General features: G+C 52.0%; 1 protein-coding gene across 2 annotated transcripts in view; it reads left to right on the forward strand.

The window, feature by feature from the left end:
• Positions 1–14,533, forward strand: part of olfm2a (olfactomedin 2a) — a 43,676-nt gene extending 29,143 nt beyond the window's left edge. For both annotated transcript variants that reach the window (XM_027017308.2, XM_035525717.1), the window contains exons 2-6: positions 4,222–4,371; positions 6,696–6,851; positions 9,273–9,492; positions 11,796–11,902; positions 13,827–14,533. In XM_027017308.2, the coding sequence (XP_026873109.2) occupies positions 4,222–4,371; positions 6,696–6,851; positions 9,273–9,492; positions 11,796–11,902; positions 13,827–14,501 (1,308 nt within the window). In that variant the 3' untranslated portion in view covers positions 14,502–14,533. The remainder of the gene's footprint in view (positions 1–4,221; positions 4,372–6,695; positions 6,852–9,272; positions 9,493–11,795; positions 11,903–13,826) is intronic.
• Positions 14,534–18,067: the final 3,534 nt, after the last annotated feature.

An 18,067-nucleotide genomic window follows, 5' to 3' on the forward strand; every position in this document is an offset into this window, starting at 1 on the left:
TGTGCTGAGAGGCTCATGCCAGCAGGAGGACTGGAGGAGAGAGAAGAGCGTGTGAGAGAGGGAGGGTGGAGGGAGGATGGAGGCGAGACTTGCTGGCTGTAGCCTAAGAGACGGCCACCGCTCTCTGAAATCAGACCCCACCAACTTCTGTGCAGCTCTGCACATTCATTCTTCCGTCTGCTGCTCTCCCCTCTTTCCTCCCTCCCTCCCTCCCTCCCTCTCTCTCTCTCTCTCTCTCTCATCTGCATCGCTGTCACTCTGTCCCTCCTCCTTCTCTCTGTCTGTCATCGCCACAGTCCTCTGTCACTATCTACATCATCTCTCTCTCTCTCGTCTCTGCCTCTCCGTCTGCAGCACGTCAGTCTCTGTCACCGTAACTGGACGTCCTGCTCTCCGCCTTATCTCGCGCTGCCGCTCTCTCTCCGTAAAGCCATTAGCGCGTCCTTTTCTCTACCTTTGGCTTGACATTTCCGGTGTGTTAGAGGACAGGGGCGTGGTGCATTAGGCACCGCGCTGACTGAACCTGTGGGACGAACTGTGCTACCCACAACAGGCGGATGATTCATACAGAGATTCTCCTTCTCTCTCTCGCTCTCTCTCTCTCTCTCTCTCTCTCTCTCTCTCTCTCTCTCTCTCTCTCTCTCTCTGTTCAGTCGTGATGTCATCTATACTGGACAGATTGAGTCAGATTTATGCCCTGATCCCCCATTCTTGAATGTTTGCCCACATATCCGTGTCCCCTTAATGGCTGCGATATCAACTCCCGTCCTATGCATGTTACGGTGAAACCATAATAATGTTGTCTTTTTGTACACCCGCCGCTGAAGCTCTGGAGATATTGGCCTTGTATCGACAGCGTGGTGAGCTTAAGGTCCTTATCTGACTACACTGCTCGATAATGTCTGCTGCACGTTTGTATCTCGGGGGTCTCTGGCCCACCAACCTGTGGGACATGCCCAGTGCGAGAGGAGGAGGTGGCTTGGCGTTTGCGCACACTCGCAGTCCCTTGATCTTTCACAGCCCGTCCGTGAGATGTAAATGAGTCACGTATCGATGTGCGCGAGCACATGCACCGAGGCAGTGCGTGAGATGCTATCCGAGCAATTATGCATTAAACATGCTTCCGTTGCGCCACCAGCGCTTGGTGAAGTTCAAGTGGACATGAATGAGATACGTGTGCCAGAGCATATTCAAGCCCACTGACCCCACACAACACGTGCATTTTAGAGAGTTATTCCCGTGTGTGTGTGTGTGTGTGTGTGTGTGTGCCCCCTGCTCACTTCACCTCCACCCTTTCCTGCAGTCGAGGGGAAACTGCAGCTGAATGCATAGGTGGGTGGTAATGAGTCCAGGGGAGAATGTAATCGGTGCTTAAATTAAAACTCAACATTTATGCAATATTAATGAAGCAAAGGCATATTTATGGGTGAGCGCCGGCTCCCCGCTGGCCCAGTGCCCACCTGTGCCCGCCCAACTCCCCCGGACGGGCTCACGTGGAACAGCTAGCGTGTGCCACGTGCGTCACACGCGACTGGCTAGGCCGAAGGGTGGAGCACCTCATCCGGGAGGCAGGGAACGTGGGCGTTGGGCGGAGAGGGGGCACCGTGGTGACGAGCCCACAATCGGCTGGAGGCGTAGGATCAGAGCGGCCAGAAGAATGAGATCCACGTCTGGGCTGTCCAGACAGATTATTCAGAGGAGGACGGGTGTACTGTCACGTACCGATCCGCAAATGGCCCACGACATCCAGTCGAAGATGCGACTACAAGGGAGATTTGGATGTCTGGATCAGTTTCGTTACAGAATTGATCAGAGTGCAATCGGAGCTTTTGGTGGTGACCAAAAGTCACCACTAAGCAATTTCGTCCACAAATGTTTTGATTGCCAATTGTAAATGAATGTTCATTTCAATTCTATCAGATATATTCACGAAAATGTTTGTAAAAATGGGATTAACTGTGCAAGATTAATTTCTGGATAATAAAGAGAGATAATGTATCAGGGTGCGTATCAAGTTAATTTTGTGTCGAGTGCACTAAAATTACACGCTAAAAGGTTAAAAACTATAACCTCAAGATCTAAACATACTACAAATACAAGTAAAGAGTTCAATAAAAAATATATATATATATATCCCTTAACTACTCCAGTCTTTCACCTTTTGCTTGTTTTTTGAGATTGCCACAGTGGGTGTGGGTAGTTTTTAGTTAGCTTTGCCGACTGGAGTCTTTCTTTTTCATTTTTTACATGTGGGTGGGTCTTAAAAATGTGTACGCCTTAAATCTATATTGGTATTAAATCTATACTGGCCTTAAAAATCTTTTCATCTGGTATTTGGAGCTGTACGTCCTCTGACCCCGGAGCACACCCACTCTGTGAACAGTGCCATGGCAACAGATGGCCTACAGCACAGAGGTTCTTCTCATGAATAAACATCTCTGATCAAGTGAGTAGCAGGTGTACAAGTCAACAGAATACATCTCTGCTGCCTCTACTGAGAGGTGCATGCCACACCTTTTTTCGTCTCTTCCATTATCAGACCAAATTTATTTGTACCCAACGATAGTCGCAGAAGGAGCAAAGCCTGCTGGGTAGGCTACATCGCTGCATTCAAAGGGCACGTGTCTGTAGGTGCCCGAGCTCCTCCCACAGAGGGCAGAGCTGGCGGTTTGAGGTGAGGTTGGCATGGAGACATAGAAAGAGGCTAATGACTGTGTGCTGATCCCAACTGCATCAGACTGGAGTCTGGAAATAAAGTATGGCAGAGGGGAGTGCAGACAGGCTCTGTCTAACACAGCCCCGGGCCCAAGAGGAATCTTCAGAGCAGGATAGAAGAAACTGTGTGTGTGTGCGCCTGTGTCTGCGTGTGGCAGTCTATTGGGTCAGGGAACAGGCTGGCACTGTATTTTTAGACTGTTAATCTTTAATACCATTTTAGGTATTTTATTTTTATTTGTAGCCGGGTGGGTGGGTGGGCGGTGGGTGATGGATCAGTGCCAAAATAGGGAGCTCAGTCTGCCCAAATTAAAATGTTCTTTAGCAAATAGTAGGGAAGGGCCATTAGGGAGAGAGAGAGAGAGAGAGAGAGAGAGAGAGAGGGAGAGGAAGGGGAGGTAGAGAGGAAGAGAGAAAGAGAGGAGAAGGGAGTGAGAGATCGAGAGTAAAAAAAGAGAAACGGTAATGGAAAGAAGACATAGAGAGAGCAAATGGAAGCGGAAGAAGTAAAAAAGGGAGGGAGAAATGAAAGAAAGGAGGGAAGTGAGAAGTAAAGGAGCAAGGAGGGAGGTGAGAAGTAAAAGCAAGGAGAGAGGTGAGAAGTAAAGGAGCAAAGAGGGAGGTGAGAAGTAAAGGAGCAAGGAGGGAGGTGAGAAGTAAAGGAGCAAGGAGGGAGGTGAGAAGTAAAGAAGCAAGGAGGGAGGTGAGAAAAGAGCAAGTAAGGAGGTGAGAAGTAAAGGAGCAAGGAGGGAGGTGAGAAGTAAAGGAGCAAGGATAGAGGTGAGAAGTAAAAGCAAGGAGGGAGGTGAGAAGTAAAGGAGCAAGGATAGAGGTGAGAAGTAAAAGAGCAAGGAGGGAGGTGAGAAGTAAAGGAGCAAGGAGGGAGGTGAGAAGTAAAGAAGCCAGGAGGGAGGTGAGAAGTAAAGGAGCAAGGAGGGAGGTGAGAAGTAAAGGAGCAAGTATGGAGGTGAGAAGTAAAGAAGCAAGTATGGAGGTGAGAAGTAAAAGCAAGTAAGGAGGTGAGAAGTAAAGGAGCAAGGAGGGAGGTGGGGGAAGGAGGCAAAAGCATGAGGCGACAGGAGGAAGTAAAGGATTTGCAGCTGTGACAGGATGTGACAAAGATCTCTGCAAGCTCACAGGCTGGGGGCTACTTTACACTCATATCACATAGTCCTCCTGTCCCACAAGACATTTTAATCTGATCGGGGTAGAATGTGAGAGAGAGAGACAGAGAGAGAGAGACAAACAGCAGAAGAGACAGATAGCAAGAGAGAGACAGAGAGAGTGAGAGACAGACAGAGAGAGGGGTCCTGAGAGGGGTGTCGCCAGGAGCAGTGATTGTGTTTTGCATTCTGCTCTTCCTTCTCACATGTTGCTCGATTCCTCTTCCTCTGTCGTGTACATGTGCGCACTGGAGCGGTTTTGTGTAGGGTCTGCACCCCCCCGCCCCTCGTTTGGGTTCTCTCACAGCCTGGCCCTCCTTCTCTCCTCCCCCACCTTCTACAGGCCCTGTACCCGAGCCCGGAGGAGGGCTGGCAGATCTACAGCTCGGCGCAGGACGCGGATGGGAAGTGCATCTGCACTGTGGTGGCACCAGCCCAGAACATGTGTAACCGGGACCCGCGCAGCAGACAGCTCCGCCAACTCATGGAGAAGGTGACAGCTGTCTCACACACACACACACACACACACACACACACACACACACACACACACACACACACACACATATGCATGCACATGCCAGCCCACAGATTTCAACAGGCTGATTCCAACTGTTAATACACCACACACACACACACACACACACACACACACACAGGCAGTCATAGGCACGCGCCACAATACACACATGGGCAGATATGCTGCCTACTTCGAAGTTACTACAGCTCACACAGACACAGACAACGCAGCTGCAATCTGCTAACACAGCATACACACACGCATATACGCTCGAGCAGCAGTCATTAAATAAAGAGGCCAAATCATTAGTTCTCTCTGTCCTCCATTAGAGAAAGTTTCTGAAGGTGTTTGAGGTAGGGATGCACCTAAAGAGGCCGCGTCCCAAATACAGCGGTGAAACTCATCCAGCCATTTCCCCCACTGTACACATTAGACTCAGACTGGACGAAGAACAGACATTAAAATCTAAAAATAATTCACAAACCTGGAAGTGGAGCACCCACCGCATACCTACTGCGTCCATTAGAACACACACACACAAACACACACACACGTGCACGCAGACTGATTACCTAATGCTTGGATGAGCCTGATGAGTGGCACACACACAACCTTCCGAAGGTTGCAGCCCGATGACACGTCTGCACGGAGGAAAGGGAATCCTGGACCGGGGCAAGGGGTGGTCAGAGGAGCGAGTGGGGAGAGAGGAAGAGGAGAGGGTGAGGAGGAGGAGGAAGATGAAGGAAAGGGTGTTGCGCAGGGAGGTGGAGGTGGGCTCCGGTTATCTGCAGTTCAATCGATGTGCAGCTCGAATGCAGCGTGTTGGTGCGAGTGGCCTGGCCTCCCCTCCGCCATCTCTCCTCCTGCTGCTCCATCTTTTCTCCTCTGGCTCCACCTTTTCACCCCCTCTCCCTCTCTCTCTCGCTTGCTCTCTCTCTGTCTCCCTCTCCCTCTCTCTGTCTCTCTCTCTCTCTTCATCGTCTCCATCTCCCCTTCACCGAGTCCTCCTGTTTGATCTCCCTCACTGTCTCCCTCCCCTCTTCCAGTGCGGCTCTCCCACCCTCAGGCCTCGCGGGTGGGGCCGGACAGTGGCATCCTGTTCCCCCCGCAGCCCGTGGACGCCAAGCCCACAAAGGCTGCGTCTTCCTCGTCTCCGGAAGCTTCCGGGAGGCGTGGCAGGAGCGTCCAGCTGACCGACTGCTCAGGGAGAGAGAGAGAGAGAGAGAGAGCGAGAGAGAGAGAAAGAGAAGTGAAAGGGAGCGAGTGAAGGACAGAACATCCAGGCTGACAGGGAGATCGTGCCGAGAGGGAACACAGCCACCCGTTGAGACAACCTGAGATGCTGAATGAGCAATGAAGCGTGAGCAAATCAATGAGACACCTGAATCTAACTCCCTCTCAGACTGAGAGCTATTCACCTTCTGCACTTTGTCTCCGTCTGCCTCCTAAAACCTGCCTAACACATTTAGACCACCAGTCACCCATACACACGTGTGGATGAGCAAACACACACACACACAATAAGACTGGATAAAGACTGCATTTAGATTGTATGCGCATGTGTGTGCAATTATTTCTCTTGACAGCAGCGTTGAGGCTCCAACACTCCTGTCTAATAAAACACTGACAAATAAGGACACCTGGGGTCAATCCCTCTCAGGGCCAGACCTAGAGGATACACTCTGAATATAAAAGCTTTTAAATAGCCCACTGTAGTGTGTGCGTGTGTGCGCGTGTGTGTGCGTGTGCATGCGTCGTGCATGCTCTGATTCTCCCGAGTCCAATGCTGACACAGGCCAAGAAAAGGCGTTCCAGCACACCAGGCATGTGATCCTCCCTCACGGCTTCCTGACTCCGCTCCCAGAATGCGCTGCGCCCACCAGGGACGGGCAACTCTGACAGCTATGCAAATCGTCTCATTAGCCGAGACGTCTCGTGCTTATTGGCACATGGGCTGAAAATGGGAACAGCGCACGCCGCCTGCCGTGTGGGTCGTCCGGCCTTGTAGAACAGGAGGGGCGGGAGTGTGTGCCTGCCTGCTTATATGCACGTGCGTTTGACAGCAGTAGGTGAGTGGGCGTGTGTAGGAGCAGGCTTAGCAGGGCTGGTGCGCGAAGAACAGCGGGCTGGTCACGCAGCAGGGCGAGGGCAGAGTCAGGCACGAGGCTGAAGGCAGCTACCTTCAAGACGTGCCGGTGAACTTCTGTCGACTGAAAGCTTAACCTGCTGTACTCTGATTCGACTGACAGACCATTTGCACCCAAACGTGTGTGTGTGTGTGTGTGTGGGATTGACAGGTCCAGAACATCACCCAGTCCATGGAGGTGCTGGATCTGCGGACGTACCGTGACCTGCAGTACGTCAGGGACACGGAGAACCTGATGAAGACAGTGGACGGCAGACTGAGGAGTGCGTCGGAGAACCCCCGAAGCCTCAACTCCAAGAGCTTTCAGGTAGCCAGTGCAGTGTCCTCTGCCTGTAGCACCTATAACTGCAGCCCTTTGTCACCCGCTGGTCCCTCCCCTGGCCACTCCCACTGGTCCCTCCAATGGCCCCTCCCGCTGGCCACTCCTACTTGTCCCTCCAATGGCCCATCCCGCTGGCCACTCCCACTGGTCCCTCCCCTGGCCACTCGCACTGGTCCCTCCAATGGCCCCTCCCCTGGCCACTCCCACTGGTCCTTCCAATGGCCCCTCCCGCTGGCCCCTCCCTTGGCCACTCCCACTGGTCCCTCCAATGGCCTCTCCTGCTGGCCCCTCCCCTGGCCTTTCCCACTGGTCCCTCCAGTGGCCCCTCCCTTGGCCACTACCACTGCTCCCTCCAATGGCCCCTCCCGCTGGCCCATCCCCTGGCTCCTCCCACTGGTCTCTCCCCAGCCAGTGCCTAGTTTCAGTAGCCAGAGAAGGAGTTGAATGAGATATGTGGGAGTGTGGGAAGGCAATGAACCGTGTCATCGTTGTAGGGGGTAACAGAGACCCTCAGAGGGCAACACACTCAAATGATCACGTCTTAGCACCTAGAGCTAGAGTTGCACTACTTTTTGTAATGAGCGAGTGTATTCCCTTGGTGTATTTGCGGGAGTGCTTAGTGTATTTGCGTTTGTTTGTGTGCTTAAAAGCCCTCCTGCCTTCATCTCCTTTTTTTCAAGTGAAAAGCAACAGATTTTACCGGCTCCGCCCCCTCATCGAGGCTAAGAAGATGCGCAGCTGGCGATTAGCACAGCGATTAGTGCGTCTTTTCATCTTCTTAGGAGCACGTTGACCTGCACGTCTCAGCCGTCCTCCGGGAGCAGAGATTAGCCATGGCGCTCACTAAGACTAAGACGGGATGAGCACAGGGAAAGTGTTACTTTAGTATTCACACCGAGTCGCCCGCCTCTAATGAGAGGGGAAAGGCAGACTGCCTGCCTCTGAGTGCTCTCTCTCTCTCTCTCTCTCTCTCTGTCTCTCCTCTCTCTCCATCACCACAAACAGAATTATTCAAAACACATCCGGCAATCCGGCACACAGTCCATCTATCAATAAAAGTTAAAAAAAAAAAAAAAGGTTCCTCTTCAATAAAAGCAGATCGTGGGAGGATGTGCAGTGGGAGGTGCCGTCTTGAAAGGGCCGCGGGATGCGGGACGCTTTGTTTTAGGCCGAGCCGCTGATGGATGTGGCTCGACTTGGAGTCACCCGTGGCAGGCGCGGAGATTAACGAGACCAAATTTTAGCGACACAAAACGGGGAAAATGAGATTTATGGAGCTCCACTGCGGGGCCGCGAGCTGCTCCAGCACCAGATTTACGATAAACCCTAATGAGGAGTGCTCTCCTCCTGCAGACTCAGCTGCTCCAACCCCCACCCCCACCCTACCCTACCCAGGCAGAGGCACTGAGCATGTGGGCTTGAGCGTCACGATTCGGCTAAGGGAGAGAGCATGGTGGAGCTGGCAGACTGCTGATCCACGGAGTAACCAGAGTGCAGAGCGCAGGGGATCCCGCAATCGCCCCCGCGCAAAGCTGGGCCCGCTCCAGAGCGGGGTGGGGGGGTAGGGTAGACACAAAGGGAAGGAGGACGCTCAGGAAGGAGAGAGCACGTCCGGCATCGCACGCCACCATCAATGTCCCTCGGAGATGACAAGCGAGTGAACGGACTTGTCAGCCTCCATCCAGTCTTGCTCTGCCGCCCCCCGAAGCCGACGGAGAGTGACACTCACAGTGTATGAAGTCGAGTGGCATTCAAAAAGGAACACGTAGGGGCTCCAAAAGCAGGCTCCTGCAACGCTCTCTGAATCTGTGACAGAAAGGTTTAGACTGACAGGAGACAGTGTGCCTACCCAGCCAGAAAGCCAAAAGCCATCGCATGCAATGATCACATGGTCATTTTGTTTAAACAGCTGCATTTATGTATAATTATTAATCAAGGCTGGGGTTTCCAAAAAGTATCATAAAACAAAGATCATCTTTACATGGTGGGGCAAGTATTACACAGAACACTCTCACTCTCTTTGGGCCATTACGACATTTTGGGGAAACAGGGCCCTGATCTGGTGCACCATCTGAACCTTCTCAAAGTTGGGTTAGGCCCGTGGTTTCAGATTTCCAGTAGGGTCTCCTGGTTGCTGGTTGCTAATGCCTTCCTGTAATACTTAAACCAAAAGAAGCCATCAGCTTTTAAACCCATTAATCTGAAACCCATTAAACCGAAGCAGTCTGAACCGGCATGTTTGTGCCGCGTCTCAGCGTGTCACGTGGTATAATAATATTAGGATTTACTACGATTGAAAATCACAAACTAAACCGTAAACAGTGCACTCTGACGCCCTCACCCTTTCTTGCCCGGTCTCTCTCTCTCTCTTCCTCCTCTCTCCTCCTCTTTCCTTTCCTCTCTCAGGACCTGAAGGACAAGGTGACTCAGCTGCTCCCCCTGCTGCCCGTGCTGGAGCAGTACAAGGCGGACGCCCAGATGATCCTGCGTCTGCGGGAGGAAGTGCGCAACCTGTCACTGGTGCTCATGGCCATCCAGGAGGAGATGGGAGCGTACGACTACGAGGAGCTGCAGCAGAGGGTACTGCTCCTGGAGACGAGGCTGCACTCCTGCATGCAAAAGCTGGGTAAGAAAAAGAGCGAGCGTGTGCGTATGTGTGTGTGGGCGTGCAGCTTTATATATATATATACACATTAGCTACGTGTGGATTCTAAATATATGTATTTATATTTGTGTTTAATATTTATTATACAGTTTGTAAATTTCCTTAATCCAAGCCATTTCCCGTTACCTGATTCGCGTCGAATTATATACCTTTAAATGTAATAATAGTGTTAATGAACACTAACAACATTATAATATAAAAAGATTGAACTTTTTCTGAATGTTATTGCTGGTCTCTTATTACACAACCACACTGGCAGTCAGTGTGTGAGGCCTCTCATCGTTCTGAGCAGTGTATTATCTGCAGGTCCAAGCACACACTCCACAGACTCTCACTGCCCTCTCGATCAACCGCGCCTCCCGGCATCGTCGTGTGCAGATGTGGTAGAACGTTCGCTGTTTTTCCAAACAGATTAGAAAGAGCTTAGCCAGGCGCGTGACTGAGCAAAGCGAGGTCCGACTCAGAGGAACTGCCATTACTGTTCAATTTAGATAAGCGCTTCAAAGCCGGGGTGTGGAGCAACGACTTTCCGACCGCCTGATGAATACGCTCATTTCACAAGTGCGCAAACATCATTTGGTAGTGAAGAGCAATCGTACGAGCTGCTCCATGAACGGGCGAACGCCACGCCTAACACAAGATGCTATACCGGCGACACCCGCAGAAAGTCACCGTGAAGAGATGGCAAACTTATGAGCTCTGAGAAAACTTCTACTGTGCCCCAAGCACCGCCTGCAACCCCCATAGAGGAGCTGCACGAGGACACATAACAGCCTCCGCTTCCAGGATCAGAATCAGGTTTAAAATGACACACTGGGTAAACGTGAGCATTAAAAAGGCATTAAAAAAATTTCCTTTGTACCTGATCTTAATCTAGTACATATAAGCAGAAGAAAACGGGTAAAATAATAACAATTTTTCTCAAAAGCACGTGTCACGTGTCATGGTTCTTGGTAGCGTACAGGATAACGTACGACATTCATCCTGACTTTGAGGATGCTACAGGAAGTGGAAGGACACATGTAAGGAGAACAGTCTTCCATGCAGAAGGTTCTTCAGTGCCGTCTCTGGCCTCGGTCTTATACACCTCATATTCGTATCCCAGTGATGGCGAATCACACATGACCCAACGGCTCCTGAACGTTCAGCTGTACTTGCAAAGGTCAAGTGAAAGTGATAATACAAATGTTGCTTTGGTCTGCGCAGTTTTCTCCCTGTGTGAGTCACTTCCATTTCCACCCACTGCAGGGTGAAGGCTAGCGCATGCTTCCTCCGGCCTGCATGTTGCCAGCCAGCGTGGCATCAGCGCATGGCCCAACATGCCAGGAGAACGGTGCCAACCGGCAGCTCCGCCAGATTGGTTGGCGCCGTGTTGGAGCATGGGGGGAGGGAGAAGCCGTCCAGCCTGCCCAGTGCAAGGCCATTTATGCTCTCCTGGACTTCTGGCCAGTTACCCTCTCCTGGTCTGAACCAGCAACCACCCAACAATCACGTGGATCGCTGAGCCACTCTGAAGCCCAGTATAAGTAATCCTATATGAGAAAGGGTGTCAGTAATTGTGCTACATGTTTTTTAAAATTATTATTATATACTTATATACTTGAATAATTCTACCCCACCGAAAGGTTAGATTTGTCTGATACTTTCTGTATAACTTCAAACTAATGAACAACAAAGGCATTCTTCTGCAGCCTTCGCGACTCCCTTTAGCACGGGGGGGGTGGGACTCCAGAGGGCTCTGTGCATGTGGGATAATTAGGGGTGAAAGATGAAGCCCAGAACTGGAATTATGCAAATGACACTGCACTAATTATGCAAATGACACTGCACTAATTAGTTACTACTAGCTACTTACTTCTTATCAGACACTTCTTATGTTTGAATATTATGCTTAGATTTCATTTAATGGCCTTTATTAGCATGTTCCGAAAATAAACTGCGAACAAAAAATCGTAGCCCAATAAGAGTCACCGGGGCTCATTGTTTCAAACCGGTCCCTGCTGTTTCAAACAGACACCCGCTGGCTTGCCACACGTTGTCAAAATATAGCAAATTTGCTGGTTGTTTTTTTTTGTCTTACTTGCCATGAGTGCACAGATGAGCTGAGAAAAGACGATTATCCTCACTCACACATGAAGCAGTAGGAGATTCTGGCTGCATGAGCTTTGTGTCTTGCTTAATCCTCCAATATCTGGATTTAGCAGTGCGTGTCCATGTGTGTGTGTATGCTTGCATATGTGCGTGCGTGCATGCCTCCTTTACAGGCTGCGGGAAGCTAACAGGCGTCAGTAACCCAATCACCGTGCGCGCCTCGGGCTCCAGGTTTGGCTCATGGATGACAGACACGATGATTCCCAGCTCTGATAGCAGGGTAGGGGAGACCTTATTACACAGCTACTAAGCTGCACATGGAGAGACACTCACCTGGATGTAAACATACACACTCACATACATAACGGAGACATATACGCAGATACACAGGTATGCAGATACAATCACATTTCCAAACTCATACTGAGATATGTGTGTGTGTGTGTGTGTGTGTGTGTGTGTGTTTGTGTGTGTAAGCACGCACACACACACACTCTGTCCCTGCCCCTCTCTGCTGGCCCCTCCTGTCACAGCCGTAGCGCGTGAGTAATCATTCCCGTCGCGGGGCTGGATATTACCGACTTGTTTAGGCTGAAGTTTTCCCCAACGCCGGAGTAATTACCGCCGCCGCCTTCGCCTGACACGGCCCTACATGCAGATAATACAGTGGAGCCCCAAATAACAGTCCTGCGGGGGAGGGGAGACGAGGACGAGGAAGGAGAGGAAGAAAGAGGAGGGGAGGATAAACAAACACAGGGGATGGGAATAGGAGAGGATAAGGAAGGAAGGAAAGTGAAAATGGAGGAGGAGCAGAGAGGAGAGAACCTCCAAAGGGAATTAAAGAATCCGTCATCCCTGACACTGACACGGCCTGAATGGATATTGTGAACAACGAGGGTCATCTGCCGTAATCGGCCCCTCCGACGCAAGCTCAGCATCACTCACTACAATCACATTAGCTCTCATATCACTCGCCGATCACGTTAATCGACAAATAAATCACACAGATGGCGCTAATGACCGTATCGGTCATACCGATCGGGCTCGGGGAGGAGGGGCTGTGGGTGTTGATCGGCTCAGCGACGCCACCTGCCTCACTCTGGCAGTATAGCAGCGAACGGAGAGGTCTGGCCAAGGCTGAGCGAGCCGGGCGGAGCGCAGGTGCTACCCCGCCCCCGTGATGCCAGACGCTCCCTAGTTCCGCCCCTGCCGTGGGACGAGCGCTGTCGCGCCACCTCACCCTCCCCGTCAGGAGGTAGCGTGGGGAAGAGCTAAAATAAGAACATGCCTCGCGTCGCTCTCACGAAGGAGGAGGGAGAGGGGAAACAGAAAGAGATGGTGGAAAGAAAAAGTAGTGAGGCTGAGAGGGGAGAGAGAGAGAGAGAGAGAGAGAGATTGAGTCTGTAGAGGGCTTTTATTCTAACGTAAAGAAGAAGTGTGAAGGCTGAGCAGGAGCTGCCTGGGGAACCACGTTGTATGCCTCGATAAAGGCTTGACTGAGAGAAGATGGAGTCATGGCAGCTGCACAGCAGGGTCTGTGGGATTCCACTCATGAGGGAAGAAGAGGGAGGGAGGGAGGGAAGGAGGGAGAGAGAGAGAGAAAAAAAGGGCAAGAGATAGGGAGAGGAAGTGGGAATGCTAACAGGATTGATTTCCTGTAAATGTGCACTGCAAAAGGGCAGGGAGCAACTGCAGCAGTGGGGTGCAGAATACAGGCAACGTCTTCACCTCCACACAGGGAGAAGATCAATGGGCCCACAAACACACACACACAAACACACACACACACACACACACACACACACACACACACACACACACACACACACACGGAGCACGCTGAGAGACACCTCAGACAATGGGTTCTGCTGTCATTAAAGTCAAGCGATGTCTCTGTACTTCCAAGGCACTTTTATCACTGCATATGTTCCCCTACTTTGCCTCTCTCTCTCCCTCTCTCATCCTCTCTTCCTCTCTCTCTCTCTCTCTCCCTCTCTCATCCTCTCTTCCTCTCTCTCACCCCTCTCCCACCTCCCTCTTGTCTCTCTGTTAATTGCCCTCTCTTCACTCCCCTTCTGATTAAATGTCTCCATCCTCATTTGCTACCGAGCTCTGTCTGTCCCCCATTCTCTCACAACTAATTTATCTCTCTCTCTCTCTCTCTCTCTCTCTCTCTCTCTCTCTCTCTCTCTCCCCCGTCTCAGGTGTGGTCCATGGACGGCTACTACAAGGGCCGGCGCGTGCTAGAGTACCGCACGCTGGGCGACTTCGTGAAGGGCCAGAACTTTGTGCAGCACCTGCTGCCGCACCCGTGGGCCGGCACAGGCCACGTGGTCTACAATGGTTCGCTCTACTACAACAAGTACCAGAGCAACATCCTGATCAAGTACCACTTCCGCTCGCGCAGCGTGCAGGTACAGCGCAGCCTAGGCGGCGCCGGCTACAACAACACCTTCCCCTACTCCTGGGGCGGCTCGTCCGACATCGACCTGATGGCGGATGAGAGCGGCCTGTGGGCCGTCTACACCACTATCCCCAACGCGGGCAACATCGTCATCAGCCAGCTGGAGCCGCAGAGCCTAGAGGTGGTGCGCACTTGGGACACAGGCTTCCCCAAGCGCAGCGCCGGCGAGTCCTTCATGATATGCGGCACGCTCTATGTCACCAACTCACACCTGGCCGGCGCCAAGATCTACTTCGCCTACCACACCAACACATCCACGTATGAGTACACGGATATCCCCTTCCATAACCAGTACTCGCACATCTCCATGATGGACTACAACCCGCGCGAGCGCGTGCTCTACACCTGGAACAACGGGCACCAGGTGCTGTATAACGTCACCCTGTTCCAGGTCATCAAGACCGCCGGGGACTGAGGCGTGGCCTGGGGGGGACCCGGGGGGACCCGGGGGGGACCGGGCGGTGGGGCGGGGGGCCCACTCGTGATCCATGCCCCTCACACACGCACACGCGCTCACATGCACAAACACACACAGACATGTGTACACATGCACACCCTCACACACGTTTGCACATTGACACACACACATGCGTGCACACAGACACACATATTCATACACACAAACACACTCGCACGTTCATACACACAGACTGACTAAGGGGAGGATGTGACTGAAGCTTAGACTTTTTTGTACATTTCAATCTTCAAACGCTACTATTCACACACGGTACCGGTCGAGGCAGGCCGGCATGGCGGCCGGACGTCGTTTACGGACAGGTCTTTGGCTTTTTTTCCTTTCTGTGATGAGTCAGCATGATCCTTTTTCATTTCATTTGTGAATACAACAAAAAAAAAACAATAAACGTCCATCTTTAAAAGCTTCAGCGTTTGTCTTTTGTTTCGCCGTGGTGAAGCCTGCTGGTCCCGGGTCTCCTCAGCGCTCCGGCGGGAACGTCAGCGCTGACACGTCTGACTGCGCGGCAAGTGGGCAGACAGCTCCCTGTCACGGGCGGTTGTAAGCGAAATCACCCACCCCACATCCGTCTTCCTGAAGAGATCTGTCAGCGCAGACGGGGGGGGGGGGGGTTTCTATCCCATGAAGGGCAGAGAGCCAGAGGAGGAGGAGGAGGAGGAGAAGGGGAGAGAGGAAGATGGAGAGGACATGAAGAATGATGATGAGGGTATTAGAATGCGTCGGGGCCCCAGGGCCCCGGGCTGCCTCCCCCCGTGCCCAGTACCCCCGCCGGTGTTCGCTGACGTGGCTCTCCGTTTTCCATTATTGCTTCGTTTCGTTAGTCGAGCTCCGTCTCCTTGGCGGACTACTTGCTGTGCGCCACCGCCTGTCCAATGGGGCGGGTGTGAGCTTGCTCCTCCCCCTGGCTTGTCGCCGTGGTTGCTTTTGTTTCGAGGGAGTCAGGCAGGCAGTAGCCGCTCCGCGACAGTCTGCGCTTCGTCAGGCTGCCTTTGTTGCCCAGACATCACCGGGCACCGCCACCTAAAGAATTTCACTGTGGCAGACAACTCTCGCGCCGGAAAGACGCGACAGCGAAAGTACAAACGACGAGGCGGATGAAGAGAGGAGACGGATCAGCGGGGAGTGCAGAAAGGACGCAGGGAGGAGCGTGCCGACAGAAACAGGCTGTTCGGAGAAGCTCCTGGTCTCCCTCCTGCACTGCTTCTGTCCCGCATCGGAACCCGACAGCCACTAATGCCTTCGCAGGATGTCAAAAACGGACCGAGAAAATCAGAAATGACCCGTGACGCGTCTGCGTGCCGAGGCGCTGGCGCACGGGAACGGTCCGCCTAATTGTTATTTCATTTGTGTTAAGTGTGGCGGGAATTATGGCTCCAATTCGGAGAATGCGGCATGAAATGAGCTGGAAACGTGGTGAGCAGGGCCACGCCGTCTAGCTGCACCTCCTTCGAGCTGAAATATCCCTCCACGCCTCCACCCCGCAAATATACACACACAGGACTCATCAAACTAGATTGCAAGTGGGATAACATGAGCTGCAGAGGGTGTCTGAAATCTGCAATATCTGCGCTGAATAAAAGATGAACCTCTAACAGCCTCTGTTGCGCCATATCACCTTTCTGTCTTATCGGCAATAATGAAGACAGGCTCTAAAATAGGAAGAGAGAGAGGGAGAGAGAGAGAGAGAGAGAGAGAGAGGGAGGGAGAGAAAGTTTCAATGACACAGGAAAAACTCCCCAACAGGCGTGCATCGTTCATCCACACGCACACTTGCATCCGAGAGAAAGCGACACAAAGAACTTGAAAGAAAGAAGCACGAAGACAAGCTTGTATACGCAAGCGAGCCACCCGGCCCAAGGCGCCACAGCTGTGGGCCCACAGCCGCTGCGGACACTTTGGCTCGCTCCGCTGGTTAATTAAGACTCACAGACGAGGAGGGCGGCCTGACAGCTGCTTTGCAGGCGACCAATTAAAAGGGCCGCCGGCCTTCCCCTCCACTCTACCGAGACCTATAAAAAATACATCTATTACCGTAACGTCCCCTCCACAGTTCCTGCCGGGTGCGCAGTTTAAGGACGACACACTCGTCCCTAGTGGAACGGTACCCCTCTTGTAGCACTGCAACAGAGGCATGGCTAAACCACAACCAGTCCACACGAGGAATCGGAGCTGGAGGGAGGAGAAGTTGACCAGTTGAACTACACTACAATTGTGAGTGAACCTAGGAGACCTCTCCTAGCGCATGTGTGTGGCGTGGCATCCTCTGGTGCACCACCTGGACGCGGCCGTGTTAACAGGGCATGGGGTAGCACACAAGGCCGGAGCCTGCTTTAAAAAGCGCCTCATCCAGCGCTGGATGAGTCTCCTCATACACTGGACTAACCGGGACTGCAGCTCCCACTTCTTCCTGAGAGCACTGGAAGCTCCTGCTTCTCCTGCTATCAGCTTCCGTGGCTGCTCGGTCTTCCAGCTTCTCCCGCTCTCTCAGCGAGGCTCCACCTGTGGGTCCAGTCCCTAAAGGGCCCCCCTCCAGAGAGATAAAGGCGTGCGGAAGGATGGCAGCAATGGAGCAGCTGACAGGAGCTCAGGAGCTGTTTTTTCCCGCTCGTTATCCCTCTCCCCACCCCAGTCGGAGTGCAGTAATTGGATCGTTAATTTTTTTTTAAAACTCCCAGCACTCCCCACGCTATTCTCATTATGTTCCTGATTTGTGAAGGACGACAGTCCGAATGTCCTGCCCAGGGGCGCTGGGCCGTTTGGCTTTATGACAGCGCTTCCGCCGGGAACGCACCACTGGGCTGGGAAAAGCTGTGGGAAGCAGGGTCTTAGAATCCTTAGTCATCAGATGCTGATTCAAAAGAGTGAAAAATGACAAAGACTGATATAAACTGATATAAATAAAAAAGGACTAATGTTAGTCACAATGATTTACTGACTAATGTGGCTCTCAGCTGTGAAATGTGACTGTCAATCAGTTCTTGACTGTCAAATTCCTTGACCGTAAATAAGCACCAGAAATCCACAAAGTCCTAAATAATAAAAGCTTACAAAAAAGTCACTTATAAATAAGTCAAGTCGCCATGAATACTAGCGTCCAACAGAGAGGCCGTTGATTATAATAACATCACCTTCCTACCTGTGGGTTTTCCACAGAAAAAAACACAATCATTGGTGGAATTTTCACAAAAGCTCCTTAATTGGTGGAACTTTATCATCGACCACTTTTATCAGCCATACAATATATCATTCGGGTCCTAGTTGGCTCGGGTGTTAAAATGCCGACTGCCTCAAGGTTGGACGCATTACAGCGGCAGAGCGCGAGAAGAAAAGTGCCTCATCTGAAACCTGCCACCGTAACCCCGCCCTGCCGCAACCACCGTCACCACACCCCAGTCCATCGGATGCCCGGGGGCAAGTGTAAAACATGAAAGAAAGACTCTCTGACTGATCAGGAGAGACAAGAAGTGAAGTATAGCACTGCAGCCCAGGTCCTGCAGTAGAGAAAA

This window comes from Electrophorus electricus, chromosome 4, assembly GCF_013358815.1.
Source record: "Electrophorus electricus isolate fEleEle1 chromosome 4, fEleEle1.pri, whole genome shotgun sequence".
NCBI lineage: Eukaryota > Metazoa > Chordata > Actinopteri > Gymnotiformes > Gymnotidae > Electrophorus > Electrophorus electricus.